This window comes from Podarcis tiliguerta (assembly GCF_965153285.1).
Source record: "Podarcis tiliguerta genome assembly, chromosome: 11".
Classification (NCBI taxonomy): Eukaryota; Metazoa; Chordata; class Lepidosauria; order Squamata; family Lacertidae; genus Podarcis; species Podarcis tiliguerta.
The window spans coordinates 35,459,364-35,475,775 of NC_139544.1; the positions used below are offsets into that span (position 1 = coordinate 35,459,364).

At 42.8% G+C, this 16,412-nt stretch overlaps 1 protein-coding gene across 1 annotated transcript; it reads left to right on the forward strand.

Moving 5' to 3' along the window:
• Nucleotides 1-6,778: 6,778 nt before the first annotated feature.
• F2RL1 (F2R like trypsin receptor 1) lies at nt 6,779-14,329 on the forward strand. Its single transcript, XM_083404571.1, has 2 exons — nt 6,779-6,938; nt 12,544-14,329. The coding sequence occupies exons 1-2, from the start codon at nt 6,866-6,868 to the stop codon at nt 13,641-13,643; spliced, it is 1,173 nt and encodes a 390-aa protein (XP_083260697.1). The 5' UTR covers nt 6,779-6,865; the 3' UTR covers nt 13,644-14,329.
• The last annotated feature ends 2,083 nt before the right edge of the window (nt 14,330-16,412 follow it).

Sequence of the window (16,412 nt, forward strand, 5' to 3'; positions counted from 1 at the left end):
AACAATTTTCTAAAACTATCCAATCACTGAATGTCACTTTTGGTCCCTTATTTGCATAACTATCTACAGTATCCCCCTGATGGCCCAGTGTGAGAACTTCAGTACATAACAGTTGTCTTTTCATCTCATATGTCTGGTTCATAGTTTGTGAAAAACTCTTATTTATTTTATGGCTGTAAACTGCTTAGAAGCCATTTTGACAAACAAGCAGCATACAAATTAATAAACAACAGCAATGTGTGATCTATTTGAGATTTCTGCACTGCAAGGGGCTGGACTAGATGACCCTCTTAGCCCCTTCCAACTCTACAATTCTATGATCCTAACAATAATATGAAGCTGAATTATGCTGCTATATATGAGAAGCTAAATATCTTCTGTAAGCCACCTCTGGAGGACTTTAGCACTGAAAGGTGCTGTAGAAATAGATAAAACAAACAATAAACCTGCTACAGACCTTTTGCAGGAATGAGGGGAAGGGGAAAAAATCTATTTAAATAGATTATATTGCATAGGTTCTAGAGCTACTATATTCTGTTCTTCACCTGTCCTTCATTTCAGGGAAGAATGCAGGCCCTAATGAATGTTTTGCCTTGAAAAGTCTCCCCAGGAGGGTGAAGTTTGGTAGGAGACAAGTGTGAAGAAGGGGAACCCTTCTCCTGCCATTTGTTTACCTCCTGGATCATCACACCTATGTGTTCCTTTTATCCTCTGTGGCACTACTCCGCCTTGGTGAGTAAGCATGGAGTATTGCCAGAGACAAAACCCAGTTGGGGAATGGCAGGAAGTTTCAGGGGAGGTATTGAGTTCTCCTTTCCCTCCCATCCCTCTTAATGTTTCCTGAGGGCACTTTGCAGTTGAAAAGGAGCCTGAAGTATAAAGGAGGCTGAAGTATAAAGTACAGCTTGCTCCTAGGAAAGCCCATCTAAGTGAATATACTTAGATGAGTTAATAAGCCAGGAATGCAGTTTTATTGCCAAGGGTAATCATTTACCCTTTAGTGTAAACAACAGGCTTTAATTGTGCAAAAAAGAAAAAAAGAAAGGATCGGGTGGGAAAGTGGTCAAACCTGAGCAGTTTAAGAAAGCTCTTTTATGTTTTCAGCACAATAGAGTAGCTTAAGGAATAAAATATAGAAAATGGGAAAGTATATTATTGTGTAACTTTTAGATTATGACCATTCAAGCAAAGCAAGGAATGTTGTGCTAATTCATTGTAAACAGACAAGATGAATCATCCAGACAGTTTTTGCCTATTAAGGATTTGAATAGATAGGATGTTGATATTAGTCATTCTGAACCTTGATTAAGGAGATAAGTTGTAATTAAATACAGATGTGAACTTCAGAGGAAATTATGACCCTGAATTTATGGCCTGTCTTTTCTGCTAAGTATCTAAACAGCAGTTAAAAAGTCAGATCTTGTATCTGTGTTTGGTTATTTGAGTTAGCAGGAGGTCACCAGCTTCAGACTGTCTAAATTAGAAATGATATATGTTAAATCCATGATGAGAGACTCCCATGTAGTTGAGCAATCCTAAGAAGGGGAAGAGTGATTGAAGTGGGGACAATCTGCTACTTCGAAAGTCAGGGGAGATAACAGCTTCCCCTTCTTTTCCCCAGCATTTGTTGCAAAAAAAGTATTGTTGTATGACATGCTCCTGTTCAGATTTCCCACAATGCCCTTATTCCAGGATATTCCATTCCCCCAGTTTCTTATTCCATTCAAAAGTCAGTATTCTATGCCCACAGAGCACGCTCAGAATGCATATACAGCAGACATTTAAAGCACTTTCTCCTTCAAGAAGCCTGGAAACTGTAGTTTACTACTTACAGAACTACAGTTTGCAGTGCCCTTAACAAGCTACAGTTCCCAGCATTAGAGAGGCTATGCTTTAATGTAAGGTGTGTTTGCAACCTCAATCTTTATTGATTTTAGGAACAGACCCTGAACAAGACATTTTCCCCTGAAGAGTTATGCGTGCATGCTTCCACAATCCTTGCTGTTTCCTCAAGCCTGCTGATAAATCTGTTTCATACATACATTGTGCCATTTTGGCCACATAAGGATCCGTACCTGAAAAATGAGTTCTGGACAATAATGTCTTTTTTCAGCATACTCCATTCCATTCCCCACCAATCCTGGTGGTTGTTTTCCATTTCCCACCTTTTGACCAGTCAGTCAGCATTCAATGACCCCTAAGCATCCTCAGTAATCAATGAATTGCAAGGGCTCTTCTTCATGTAAGGGTTGGGATTTCTTTGGTACCTCTGCAAACTTTGGAGTCACTCTGAGCTGCCTGGTAGTTCTCTCTTGCAGATGGATTGTGTTATTTTGATTACATAAGTCTCCAGTCAGAGAATGAGGTCAGTATTTACATAGGGGGAATTATACATTAGAGTTCTGCTCCATAAAACAAAGAAGAAAAGCAAACATGGGTGTGGTTGTGATGAATGCAGGCTTGCTGTCTAGCTGAATTAGATCTATTGGATCTTCAGAGCTCCTTAACTCCACATTTTTCATGGCATATCTATGATACCACTGAATCCCTTTGGGGATCAGTTAACTCTGGGTCAGAATCATTTTATGTGCCAATACCCAAAACATGGAATAAGAGTACCTGGTTTGGTGTTTCGTTTCTCTCTTTTGGAATCAGTTTCTTTCAGAATGCCTGTGTTTTTCTTCGGGCTAAATTAATCATCACATTGCTAGTGTGAGTCTATTCTTTTGAAGTGTTGATATGTTACAAAACTTCCATTCTTATAAAACACTGGTAACATTTGACAACGCTTGCACTGAGTCTAGGGTAAGATCCTGAAATGGGTGGCTCTCAAGATGCAGCTGGCAGAGCTGCAGCTATGGGGGGACTAGCCATGTTTTTTGCCCCGGGTGAAGCCTCCAGAGGGGTGTCGTTGAAGTTGCCAGTCTCTGTGTGTATATGTGTGTGTGTATGCAAAAGAGTGGGGGGGGGGGTGTATGCCAAACCTTTCTTCAACCATTACTAGGACATTTTAAGTATCTGGGACCGGGGGGGGGGGGGGGAGAGAGAAAGGTAAGTGGATGGATGAGCAGGACATGCAGCACACAAAGCTTTGGTGATGAAGAATAGGGGCTTTCCTAGCTTGAAAGCGTAGAGGGGAGTTCAGCGTGCAGCTTCCTGTTCTCACCTCCGGCAAATCTAGCTACTGGCCAAGAGAAGAAAAGGCTCAAAGGAAAGGATGATTCAGTTACTATGAGACAGCACCAAAATCCACCCCCCTTCCGTCCTGGAAATAGAGCTGAGAATTTCTGGGATTGTTCTTTTCCCCATCTCTCGAAAAAGGAAGGCCTCTTTGCATAATAGTCTCCAAACATTCTCCACCATTAGGTCAGGGCATTGTGGAGGGTGTAAAATGGTGGCCAGTCTGACAATACAATTCCTGCTGCTAACACTTATAGTGTTATAGACAAAGGTCCGTATAGTTAAAGCTATGGTTTCCCAGTAGTGATGTATGGAAGTGAGAGCTGGACCATAAAGAAGGCTGATCGCCGAAGAATTGACGCTTTTGAATTATGGTGCTGGAGGGGAGACTCTTGAGAGTCCCATGGACTGCAAGAAGATCAAACCTATCCATTCTGAATGAAATCAGCCTTGAGTGCTCACTGGAAGGACAGATCCTGAAGCTGAGGCTCCAATACTTTGGCCACCTCATGAGAAGAGAAGACTCCCTGGAAAAGACCCTGATGTTGGGAAAGAAGGCACAAGGAGAAGGGGACGACAGAGGACGAGATGTTTGGACAGTGTTCTCAAAGCTACCAGCATGAGTCTGACCAAACTGTGGGAGGCAGTGGAAGACAGAAGTGCCTGGCGTGCTCTGGTCCATGGGGTCACAAAGAGTCGGACACGACTAAACGACTAAACAACAACAACAACACTTATAGTGATGGCAACAACAAAACCTCAGGGGGAAACATAAAAATAAATGTGCTAATGGTGAGCCCTACCCCCCCCCCCCAAGAAACTGCTGGAGGATTTATCCTCTGCACTGAGAAGCTTGGTGACATTTTTCTGCTTACAAGAAAATTACCTGAAATCCTTAGAAAAAGAAATACAAGCCAGGCAGCAGCAGATGTAACCGTTATTGCTTTTAGCAGTTCACCTGAAGCCCAGGCAGCTGCTGCTGCTTCCTGTCTGTCCTTGATTATTTGCAGTCTTGAGGTGAAGGGAGCCTATGCTACCCAAGAGCTATGCCATATGCTGGAAGTGAGTAGAAGTAATCCCAATTTTGTTGCAGTGTGTTATTATATTTATTATTATGCATTACATTATTATGCTTAGAGCACCTTGGGGGTCCTTATGGATTGAAAGGAAGGTTAGAAATTGCATGCAATAATGTGAACACCAGTTTAATGCACAGTGTTGACACTAGCAGTCATATGGCATAAAGGGAATGAGTCTCTACTCAGATAAAGGAACTTCTAATGCTCCATCAATACTGAGAATTGTAGTTAAAACTTCCAGGATTTAAAATGCCAAGCAGCATTTGAGTAGGTGAGAGTTATTTTACACACCATACATTTAAAGCACGTCCCTTCCCCTCCCTGGAATTGTAGTTAATTTTGTATTTTGATTTATTTTAATCCACATTGGGGGGGATCTTTACCCCACCCTAAAAAAGTGTGTTTGAAATCCATTAAAAGAAATCATAATAATAGTAAATAGCACCAGGGGCAGACTTTGATAATATGGCATCCTGAGGACAAATTTTTATGCTCCCCGCCCCCAGCTTTGTGTAGGTACCCATATAAATATAGGTATTATTATTATTATTATTATTATTATTATTATTATTATTATTTGCCCCCTAGGCTCAGCACTCGGGGGGGGGGGGACACCACCCATACCACCCTAAATCCGATGCTAATAGCACAGTGGTGCTGTTTTAGGAAGACCCTCTAACTGAGACCAGATAAAGATTTCCACATGCTGTCTAGTTAAGATGTTTGTTTGTGTGTGTTTGTTTGTTTGTTTCTTTGTGTTTGTTTCAAAGCAATTGTGCCTAATGACTTACTTATTCAATGGCAAAGGTGATGCATTTATAATTGTTCCACTAACCTGTGAATGCTCTAAACCGGTTCTACAAATTCTTTAATAGTTCAGTGGCAACATGCTTGAACCACATCAGTCAGTGACATGCAGTTAATCAGGAGCACTTAGTACAGACTAGCAGCTATTTAAGACAGCTTGCCATATTTAAAAACAGGGATGGGAAACCTAGTCTTGCAGATGTTGGGTGGGTGGAGGTTTTGAAAAGGAATGCCAGAGCTGTACCATTGAAATCATGATCTCCCAAGACGGCTCTTGGGTTCACTAACTGGTTAAGGATGCAATCCTAATCCCATTTACCTGGGAGTATGCCCCCCTAACCTCAGTGGGACTTCCTTCTGAGTCAGGGGTGCCAACTTCAATAAAACAAAGGAGGCAGGTAAGCCCTCGCATAATGGATCACAAAACATGGTGAATGCACACCATTTGAATGGCATTGGCAAGGCCGATCAACCCGAAGGGACCTCAGCCCCTAGGAGTTGGCTTCCATATGTAGACATGGATTGTGATGGACTAGTTTACTGAATCCATTACTTTTACTGAAGTATCCTTTACTGAATTCCTTAGGACTTGCTGGCAGCTAAGTAGGATTAGAAGCGTAGCCTTAGGCTGCCTACATTTAAATCCCATTAACGAACACCCCAAGCATCCTGGGAACTGTAGTTTGTTAAGGGTGCCGGGCCTTGTCCGGGTGAGGGTAAACTACAATTCCCAGGATTCCTGCGGGGGCGGGGGCGTGCTTTAAATGTGTGCCGTGTAAAGCCTTTTGGCGCCTGCGATTCCTGGGAACAGGGCCAGATTTAGATTTGATGAGGCCTTAAGCTACTGAAGGTAATGGGGCCCTTTATATGTCCGGCTGTCCTTTCTCAACAACAAATTGTCACTATTTTTTGCCGATCTGAAGACTGGTGGTTGGAATCCCTGCGATGGGGCGAGCTCCCGTTGCTCGGTTCCTGCTCCTGCCAACCTAGCAGTTCGAAAGCATGTCAAAGTGCAAGTAGATAAATAGGTACTGCTCCGGCGGGGAGGTAAATGGCGTTTCCGTGTGCTGCTCTGGTTCTCCAGAAGCGGCTTAGTCATGCTGGCCACATGACCCAGAAGCTGTACGCCGGCTCCCTCGGCCAATAAAGCAAGATGAGCGCCGCAACCCCAGAGTCGGTCATGACTTGACCTTACGGTCAGGGGTACCTTTACCTTTATATGGTAATTTATGGACCTAACAGGTATCTAAAGCCATTTTCACATAACAAAATATGTATGTTATCAAAGTAATTGTTGAACTGAAATACAATTAAGAAGTATATTAATAGTGAAATACAATTAAGAAGTATATTAATAGTGTTTTTTATCTTATATTTTGGAAATGTACATCCAGTGGTTTTTTTCCCTTTAAATTTTTTGGGGGGCCCTAAGCTACAGCTTCTTTAGCTTATACGTAAATCCGGCACTACCTGGGAACGTGTCTGGCTCTGCTCGCAGGCGCTCCGCGAGCTCGATGGCGGCGCGCAAAGCGCCTCCGCCTCCGCGCCACGTTCCAGAGCTCTGAGCTCACCTCGCCCTTCTCCCGACGGCAGCCAAGAGCGCCTACCTACAGCCAGGCGCGGGGGGAGGGGAGGGGAGGACTGGAGCGGTGACGTCACGGAGGTGCTGCTGAGGCGCCGCCCCCTCCCGAGCCCTCCACCTCTCCCTTTTTAGGTATCAGTGAAACTGCCCAGTCGCCGTCGACGCTCGAGGAGGAAGTTGGTGGTGGCGCCTTTGCAGCGAGGCGCGTGCCGCGGAAATGGGGCGCCTCGGCCGGGCTTGGCTGGGATTCGTGGTGCTGCTTGGAGCTCTGATGCTCGCTTCTGCCACAGGTAAGGCACGCGGAGCCCTGTGCTCCCGAGGGGAAGAAGGTGGCGGGGTCCTTTTCTCTGCCTGCCCTCCACCCTTTCTCCTCCTGGAGATTTCGCTGGCCTTTGGCTCAGGTAGACTTGGTTTGCCTCTTCTTAGTCCGAGCAGCAGGATCGGATCCTTGTTTAGGCAAAGTGGAACTAAGTGCAGTGGGGCTCCCAAACAAACGTGCAGAGAGACTTGCACCTTTGGGGATGTTAACCCCCCCACACACACTTTCCATTATTATTTCTCCGTGTAAGGTAAACAAGGCTTAACTTAATGTCCTGCTTTGAGTGCATGGCTGCAAATCGTATAAGCTGTCCCAAGCATATACTGAATGCTTCCCCACCCCTCTTTTTTAACTTCTGGGTCGCCATAAGTCGTGTGTACCTGGAGTAAAGCTCTTCAGCAGTGGCTTTCAGACTGCTCAACTTTATGGAGTCTTCTCCACACTGATTTATTTGCCTTTAGAAAGTGCGAACACCTCTGACTTACACTTCCTCCTTGCACCTTTTGGCTTTCACTTCAAAGCTACCAAGTGACTAATTTCAGTGCCTAAAACATATTTTTTTTGGCGCGGGGCTGGGGGGACGACTTAGAACATTTTGTTAATATCTTATTTACTTTGAAGTCTACAAGAATTATCTGTGTTCTTGTGAATGGGTACTAGGTGTTATACTTCACTTTGATCTCTTCAGTAAGGCATCCAGTAAATCTTGTAAATAGCAACAATAAAAAATTGCCTCTAAGACAGAAGGTTCTTACATAAACCTGATATCTTGACAATGCTTTCCTTTGAACCATGGTTTATATTTAAAATATGTATGTAAAATAGCTTGACACAGACTGATTTTTTTTACCACATTAAAAAACCTAGTCTGAAAAAGAAAACTTAATGAATCTTTAATTAAGCTCTCAGACATTAGTGCTAAGGATCTGATCTCCTGAAAAAATCAAAGTATAATCTTCCTGACTGTAGCAAAACAGTTCTATCATGCATTAAGATGGGATTTTTGGGAGCAATGGATAACACTTTAGGCCAGGGGTTAGCAAACTTTTTCAGCAGGGGGCTGGTCCACTGTCCCTCAGACCTTGTGGGGGGCCAGACTATATTTGGATATTAAGAAGAAGAACAAATTCCTATGCCCCACAAATAACCCAGAGATGCATTTTAAATAAAAGGACACATTCTACTCATGTAAAAACATGCTGATTCCCAGACTGTCCGCAGGCCGGTTTTAGAAGGCCATTGGGCCGGATCTGGCCCCCGGGCCTTAGTTTGCCTACCCATTCTTTAGGCTGTGAGGTTCAATATAATTTTATTAGGCTTTGGTATTAGCTTGTAGTAAGGGATGCAGGTGGCGCTGTGGGTAAAACCTCAGTGCCTAGGGCTTGCCGATCGCATGGTCGGCGGTTCGAATCCCCGCGGCGGGTGAGCTCCCGTCTTTCAGTCCCAGCTCCTGCCCACCTAGCAGTTCGAAAGCACCCTTAAGTGCAAGTAGATAAATAGGTACCGCTTTATAGCGGGAAGGTAAACAGCGTTTCTGTGTGCTGCGCTGGTGCCGGCTCGCCAGAGCAGCTTCGTCATGCTGGCCACGTGACCTGGAAGAGTCTCCGGACAGCGCTGGCCCCCGGCCTCTTAAGTGAGATGGGCGCACAACCCTAGAGTCGGACACGACTGGCCCGTATGGGCAGGGGTACCTTTACCTTTTATTAGCTTGTAGTAAATGAATAGAATGCATAATCTTAAAAGGTTAGGAAAGTGTTGGTAACTTGGGGCTCTTTTCATGCCTCCTGGGTATGCCTTGCAGTGCAAACATTCTCAGGACTTCATTTTGCATAAATGCAACTTGTACAATTGTAAAATGGCCTTATACCAGTTCATTGAAGGCTCTTCTTAGATCACTAAATGGACATCCTCTTTTGCTTACTACTTTTTGTAAGAATTGACTGGGCAGTCCAAGATACTAAGACTGGATAAACAAAGTACCGGTATTCACTTTGTGTCTAAACTGCTCGATGTCAAGGAGTATTTATTTATTTATTTAAGAAGAGATAATGCAAGTTTTCTGCTTTGCAGTGGCTTCTCTGCAGCTTTTAATTTTGTGATGGTGTTAATGGTTGTTTCCGCATCTGTTAAGCTTCTGTTTGAATCTAAATGCCTTTTATGGTTCCTGCAACTTCTACCTGGGGAGCACAGTTGATTAAGAACAATCCAATACTTCTTTTCTATGGCATCTGTGCATTTAGACTCTGGTTTTGTTGCTATGTTATATCAGCTTGAGTAATTTTCTAGAAAAACCACTCTCGTTTTAAAAAATGGTTCAATATCTACAAAAGATTTTGTAATATATTTGCAGGAGTATGGCACCCACCCCTAACATCTCTTTCAGCAGAAGCCAATGAAGTGGACTAAAAAGTCTGGCAAACTAGCTACACACACAATTACTCATTTATACCACGCCATTGATGCACATGAAGCATTCTGGCGTAAAACCAAAAAGGCAGTTCCTGTCATTCAAAGAACCTGTATTCTGAAGTTGGAGGGGGGGGGCAGAAGTAGGTCAGAGACAAGTACATATACCGTATTTTTCGGTCTATAAGACGCACGAGACCTCAAGGCGCACCTAGTTTTTGGAGGAGGAAAACAAAAAAAATATTCTGAATCTCAGAAGCCAGAACAGCAAGAGGGATCGCTGCGCAGTGAAAGCAGCAATCCCTCCTTCTGTTCTGGCTTCTGGGATAGCTGCACAGCCTGCATTCGCTCCATAAGACACACACACATTTCCCCTTACTTTTTAGGAGGGAAAAAGTGAGTCTTATAGAGCAAAAAATACGGTACTTTGTTGTGGTTGGAGATAAGCTGTACTTCCTGGAGTGATAATCATACAGAAGGTCCCAGGTTCAAACCCCAGCATTTCCACGTAGGGCTAGTAAACACTGGAGAGCTGCTGCCAGTCAGTGTAAGACAGTATTGAGCTAGATGGACTAGTGGTCTGACTCAGGAACGTACCAAGAGAGTGGGTGGTTTTCCTAGCCAGGTCTGCCTTGTTCCTTGGGAGTGTGTTCTGCCTTCTCATACTGATCTGTACTGAAAGGGTAGCTACCACTTGCACACTGCCTGTTCACACATAATGTCACTGTATCTAAACTATCCACTGCAATGTGCCTTGGCGCCCTTTTCAAATTTGACACTGGAGATTGTGGTTTACATCTTCCTACTGCAGGAGGAATGGTGGAGCAACATTCCTAGGGCTAAGGGACTATATTTGACTCTGTGCGAAATCAATGGGTGTAGTTGTGTTGCAAGACCTAGCTGCAGACGCCAACCTTGCTCCTGAGGATTTCACAATATGTTGTAAAAAAGAGAGAGAGAGAAGAGAAAGCATTTTGTAAAATTCTAGATGGCTGGCCCTACCATTGGGTAGACAGAGTTGGCTGCCATAGTCTGCAGATGCTGTAAGGTGTGGAGCGATGACAAGATGTTGGGTGATGGAGCTCTGGGCTGCATGGCCTCTCCTGCACCCCCTAAGCTAGCCACCACCTCCAGGGCACAAATGAGGTTGCTATCCTATAATGGCTATTTGATTAAGATCCAACCGTCAAATTGGTTGGTTCCTGTACATAGACCAATGGGGTATGATCTTTTCCTTTAAGCCGGGCTGCAAAATATATTGGGTTGGCTCTGCAGAGTGAGTTTAAAAGTGAAATTAGTGTAGACTTCACATTGTGACCTTTCTGTGGTAGGACATGGGTAATATTTCCAGGGGCTAAGAGAACACTGGAGGTAGGAGTAGGAGGCGTGTTTCTTGCTATCTCTTCTTTCCCATACCTCCTGCTCATTATTTGTGTACACTAAAAACACTTGCTAACAAAGTGAAAACAAAAAAGTTTCAATACTGGTTTTTCAGGTACATTTGAGTGTGTGCTATACAAAGCACAATCTATTCCAGTTTTCTCCTGCTCATAGCGCTAATGAATGAGTGAGCCTTTTAGTCAGTGGCTCCAGTTAGCATCCAGTGTTAATATCTAACTACATAATGGCATGAGTTGCAGCTGTGTAACAACTTTGCTATTAGTCAGGGCCAAACCCTCTTGCAACCAAGTGTGCTGACCATGTTAGGTAGTTGGGAGCAGGCGCTGAAGAGCACTTTGGCTTAATGCTCCACCTACTATTGCATTAGTTAGGCAGAACTATGTGCTATGAATGAAACATATTGTTCCCAGTCCTGTGCTTACTTTATATCACTGATGTAGAAGAAAGGTAAAGGGACTCCTGACCATTAGGTCCAGTTGTGACCGACTCTGGGGTTGCAGTGCTCATCTCACTTTATTGGCCGAGGGAGCTGGTGTACAGCTTCCAGGTCATGTGGCCAGCATGACTAAGCCACTTATGGCAAACCAGAGCAGCGCACGGAAATGTTGTTTACCTTCCCACCAGAGCGGTGCCTATTTATCTACTTGCACTTTGTGCTTTCGAACTGCTAGGCTGGCAGGAGCAGGGACCGAGCAACAGGAGCTCACCCTGTCACGGGGATTCAAACCGCTGACCTTCTGATCGGCAAGCCCTAGGCTCTATGGTTTAACCCACAGCGCCACCCATGTCCCAGAAGAAAGGTACTGTTAAGTATTTGGGAGATAGATAGATAGATGATGATAGATGATAGATAGATATAGATAGATAGATAGATAGATAGATAGATAGATAGATGATAGATAGATAGATAGATAGATAGATAGATAGATGATAGATACAGATGAGAATGAATGAATGAAGACAATGTGTTTCTCTCCCTTGAGCCCAAAAGAGGGTTCAGTCCTTTTTGTTTTCAAAACTCTTTCATAGCAGTGCATAGGTTATTAATCCATAACTTCCACCTCCTTTCCCCAATACCATTTATTCTTTGTGTAATACACTTACAATACAAATGCAATACAAATACTCACTGGGTTGCTTGACAAACTCTTAAGGCACAAAATAATAAGCCTAATTGGTGGCAAAAATGGCTGAGAACCAATGAAGTATAGTGGTTAGAGTGCCAGGCTAGTACTGGAGAGACCTGGGTTCAAATCCCAACTCAGCCATGAAGCTCAAGGTTGAGACCTTTCTTCAGAAACAATCTTATTTGCATCACAGGATGTTTGTGAGAATAAAATGAAGAGGGGGAAGCAGTCCACCTCCTTGAAGGAAGGGTGGGATAAAAACATGGTAGATAATAAAGTAAAATGACCTCCATAGGCTTTAGCAGGAACAATGGTCAGGCATAAGGAAGGATTAAGCATGATGGATAAATAAGGTAAGAACAGCCACTGAGAGTTTTTCCAGGAACAATGGACAGGCATAGGAAAGATTAAGCATGGCCTTCACACTCTCTTCTTCAAAAGATTCTAAAATTGTGGGTCGTCTTGATGGAGTCAAGCTTGCCAAAAAGCCCTGTCAGTTCAATGGTAGAACTCCCCCAAACCAAATTGAATTATAGTATTCAATTAAGTATTTAGGAGTGTTCCCTATGTAGGCTTCATGATTATCATGCTTGGTTTTTCACCAATGAGCAACTAACACTCTTGCTTTTATCTCCTTTTTAGAGAGAAATCCAACCAACCGGACAAAAGGAAGAAGCTTTATTGGTCATAAGGTCAATGCAAGCGACACCTCTAAAGATGCATACACTGTGGATGCTTTTGCAGCCAAAATCCTCACTGGCAAATTGACTACAGTCTTCCTTCCCACGGTCTACATTCTAGTGTTCATCATTGGCTTGCCAAGCAATGCTATGGCTCTGTGGGTCTTCTTCTTGAGAACGAAAAAGCGGCACCCAGCAGTGGTCTATATGGCTAACCTGGCAATGGCGGATCTCCTCTTTGTTATCTGGTTCCCTCTGAAGATTGCATACCATATTAATGGCAATAACTGGATCTATGGCGAAGGCTTGTGCAAAGTACTCGTTGGGTTCTTCTATGGAAACATGTACTGCTCTATCCTTTTTATGACATGCCTCAGCGTACAAAGGTATTGGGTGATTGTGAACCCCATATTGCACTCAAGAAAGAAGTCGGAAATTTCTGTGGGGATTTCAGCTGCAATATGGGTACTCATCCTCCTTGGCACCATTCCATTGTATCTCGTTGACCAAACTGTTTATGTTTCTAACCTCAACATCACCACTTGTCATGATGTCCTGCCTCACGCAGTGTTGGCTAAAGACATGTACAACTACTTCCTTTCTCTAGCAATTGGAGTTTTCTTATTCCCTGCTGTTCTCACCACAGTTTCCTACGTCCTCATGATAAAGACTCTGAACGCTTCCATTACAGATGAGAACATTGGGAAGAAACGGAAAAGAGCCATCAAGTTCATCATTACTGTGCTTTCCATGTACTTGATCTGTTTTTTGCCCAGTAATGTTCTGCTTGTGTTACACTACGCCCAGATCACAACCCACAACACCAGTAATGTATATGCCTTGTACATTGTAGCGTTGTGCCTTTCTTCCCTAAACAGCTGCATCGATCCATTTGTCTATTACTTCATTTCAAAGGACTTTAGGGACAACCTTAAAAACGCACTCCTCTGTCGAAGCGTGCGCACTACAAGGAGGATGCAAGTCTCTCTCTCGTCAAACAGATACCCAAGAAAGTCCCCCTCTTATTCCTCCGGTTCACAGACTACGAAGTCAACCTACTAAATTTATATTTGGATGGAAGTTTGGTCTCCTGTTGGCAGCGAAAAACTGAACAGTGTTTGCCTTACAGAACTTCATAAGAACTTCCAAACTGCTGTATCCTTCCATCTTTCCTGTGGGATGGAAAAACCAAAAGCAGCTGGCTTGATACTTGTGCTAAACAAATCATCAGGCTTCTGCTTCTGTAGACAAGTTAGTTGGTTTTAAAGGGAACCTTCAGCGTAAATGCTGATAGCCACTGCTAGTTCCCAGGCTTATTGTTATGGTCTTATGTAATCACTAATCTTCAGTAATAATTAAAAGGTTTGCGTTTTGAGGGTCACAGTCCTTCATGAGATAAGTCTTACAACACACAGGTAGCAGTTTGTAGACAGATGATTCAGTTATGTTTGCCAAACCTATCTGTTGCCAATCTCAAGGCCCTATTGTATTACTGATGTCCAAGTGAGTATTGTTTGCACTGAGATATATATAGATATATATCTAAGGTTTTTTTATATATATAATTTATAGAAAACTCTTTATATTTTGAATATGCTGTGAATATGCAATGAGACCAATAATGTAGTCTCAGTGTAGCATGCAATTATGTGCTTTTTTCAGAAATGTACTTTGCAGTAATTTTGTTTCCAATATTTTAAACTTTTTATAAAGTGGTGCTTTTAATAAACTCCGATTTTTGTCTATTACGTTTAAGGTATTAATATTGTCTCAAAAAGCATGAAAGCAGGGGTGGGAAACCTCATACCATGGAGCCCAAATGTGGTCCTCCAGACCTCTCTGGACTCTTCCCAAGTGGCACCCCTGCAACTTGCTCTGCCCATGAACTGAGCCAAGGTAGGGTGCCTTGTGATATTTGTATGCTCTGCTCACAGGTAACAAACTGACCAATGACCTTTCCGTTCAGCAAGTTCTTAAATGTGGATTATATGAGGGACTATGGGATCCAGTTTGAAAAATAAATTTGCAGATTTTTAAAAGGACTTATTGGCCACGTTTGCACATCATGCTAAGCCAAACGATCCGTCTTCTGCAATGGTGATTGCAGCCACTTTGTTCCTCCCTGGTTCTTTTAGCTCTGCATAATGCAGCAGCTAAGCTCTGCCTGTTATAAAAAACAGGAATTGTGCTTAAGTTCTTTTTTTCTAACCATGATCTGTAGCCAAGGTTTTTTCTCGGGTACAGATCATGGTTAAGGAGGACTTCAGTGACTAGTATGCATGACACACACTAAGCCAAACCTGAGCTAAAAGAATTTGTCAGGAACAAAGCAAGAGTGAGCTTTCCATGAACTAATATGTTTGCACAGTCCTGCTAAGCCATAGTTTGGTTCAATGAGGCCCTTCTTCATGTGTCTCCTCCATGAGAGGTCCAAAAGGTGACAACACAAAACAGGGCCTTTTCTGCAGTGGCTCCCCATTTGTGGAATGCTCTCCCAGGGAAGTTTGACTGGCAGCTTCATTATACAGCTTTAGGTGCCAGGCGAAAACATTCCTTCAACCAGGCCTTTGGCTGATTAACATCAATACCCTTTTAAATGAGTTTGTGGGAGGGGGGGTTATTGGTTTGTTTTTGTTCTTACTATGTATTTTGTGTTTTTTATCTTACAATTTTATATTGTGAACCTCCCTGAGATCTACGGATGAAGGGAATGTAAAAAAGTGAAATGCTTTTGGGAAATGATTTATAATGAGATGAAGAAAATGTTGAAATATACATTTATCAAGAAACCAGAAGCATTTCTACTTGGGATAGTAGGGAATGAAATTAGTAAGAAAGATGTGAAACTGTTTAGATACGCAGTGACAGCAGCAAGAATTCTGATGGCCCAGAAATGGAAGCAGGAAGAAATGCCGACCAAGGAAGAATGGAGAATGAAATTGATGGAGTATGCAGAGATGGACAAATTGACTGGAAAAATAAGGAACCAACGTGATCAGAGATTTTCTGAGGACTGGAGTAAATTTACAGAATATATCAAAACTGAATGTGAGGAGCAACTAACGCTTGTTGGCTTTCAGGAGGCTTTGTGAAAAAGACTGATAGAAATATTGTTTAAAAAGAAAGGTTAAGATTAAGAGATATAATGTGCAATATAAATGTAAGAAATGTGAGACGTAGTGAGAGTATGGAGAATTCTCAGATAGGCTGATGGAAGTCAAAAAAGATGTTTATGTCAAAACAAATGTTAAATCTGGAAAAAATGTTTATTGGAAAGTGAATAAAAATTATTTATTAAAAAAAAGAGAGATCTACGGATGAAGGGCTGTATACAATTTTTTAAAAAAACATAAATAATAAACATAAATAAAGTGTTATGCAAAGTGGGCCACTGTGTTTCTGAGCCATGGAACAAGAATTTGGTTGGTGCTGTGTTTTGCTTGGTTCTGCTGATAATTACAACCCCTAACTTTTTCTTTAACTCCCAAAGCATGCCATGAGAAATGAAAGGCTCTTATAGACCATTTTACTTAGGAAGCTTCCTGTTTCACCAGCTAGTGTTCTTACTTTGTCTCCTCTGAGTCAGCTGCTGGGGAGACTGGTCAATGTTGCCATGTTTCTGACTCAGAAGTAACTGAATCATCATAAGGTCACTGGAGAAAGACCCACCCTCACAGGGGACTGCTGGCTTCATTTTGGCACAACCAGCCACTACTGGGCTGTACTAGAAGAGAATCATGCTCTGAATGACAATGATTCATGAAGAAATACTGGAAGGAGTTGGTTCCTCCAGTTGTTCTAACTTTCTTAATAGCTGGAGTACAAGAATGA

Coding starts and splice junctions, on each gene's coding strand:
- F2RL1 (XM_083404571.1), top strand. CDS start 6,866: ATGGGGCGCCTCGGCCGGGCTTGGCTGGGATTCGTGGTGCTGCTTGGA. Junction 6,939..12,543: donor GATGCTCGCTTCTGCCACAG/GTAAGGCACGCG, acceptor TCTCCTTTTTAG/AGAGAAATCCAACCAACCGG.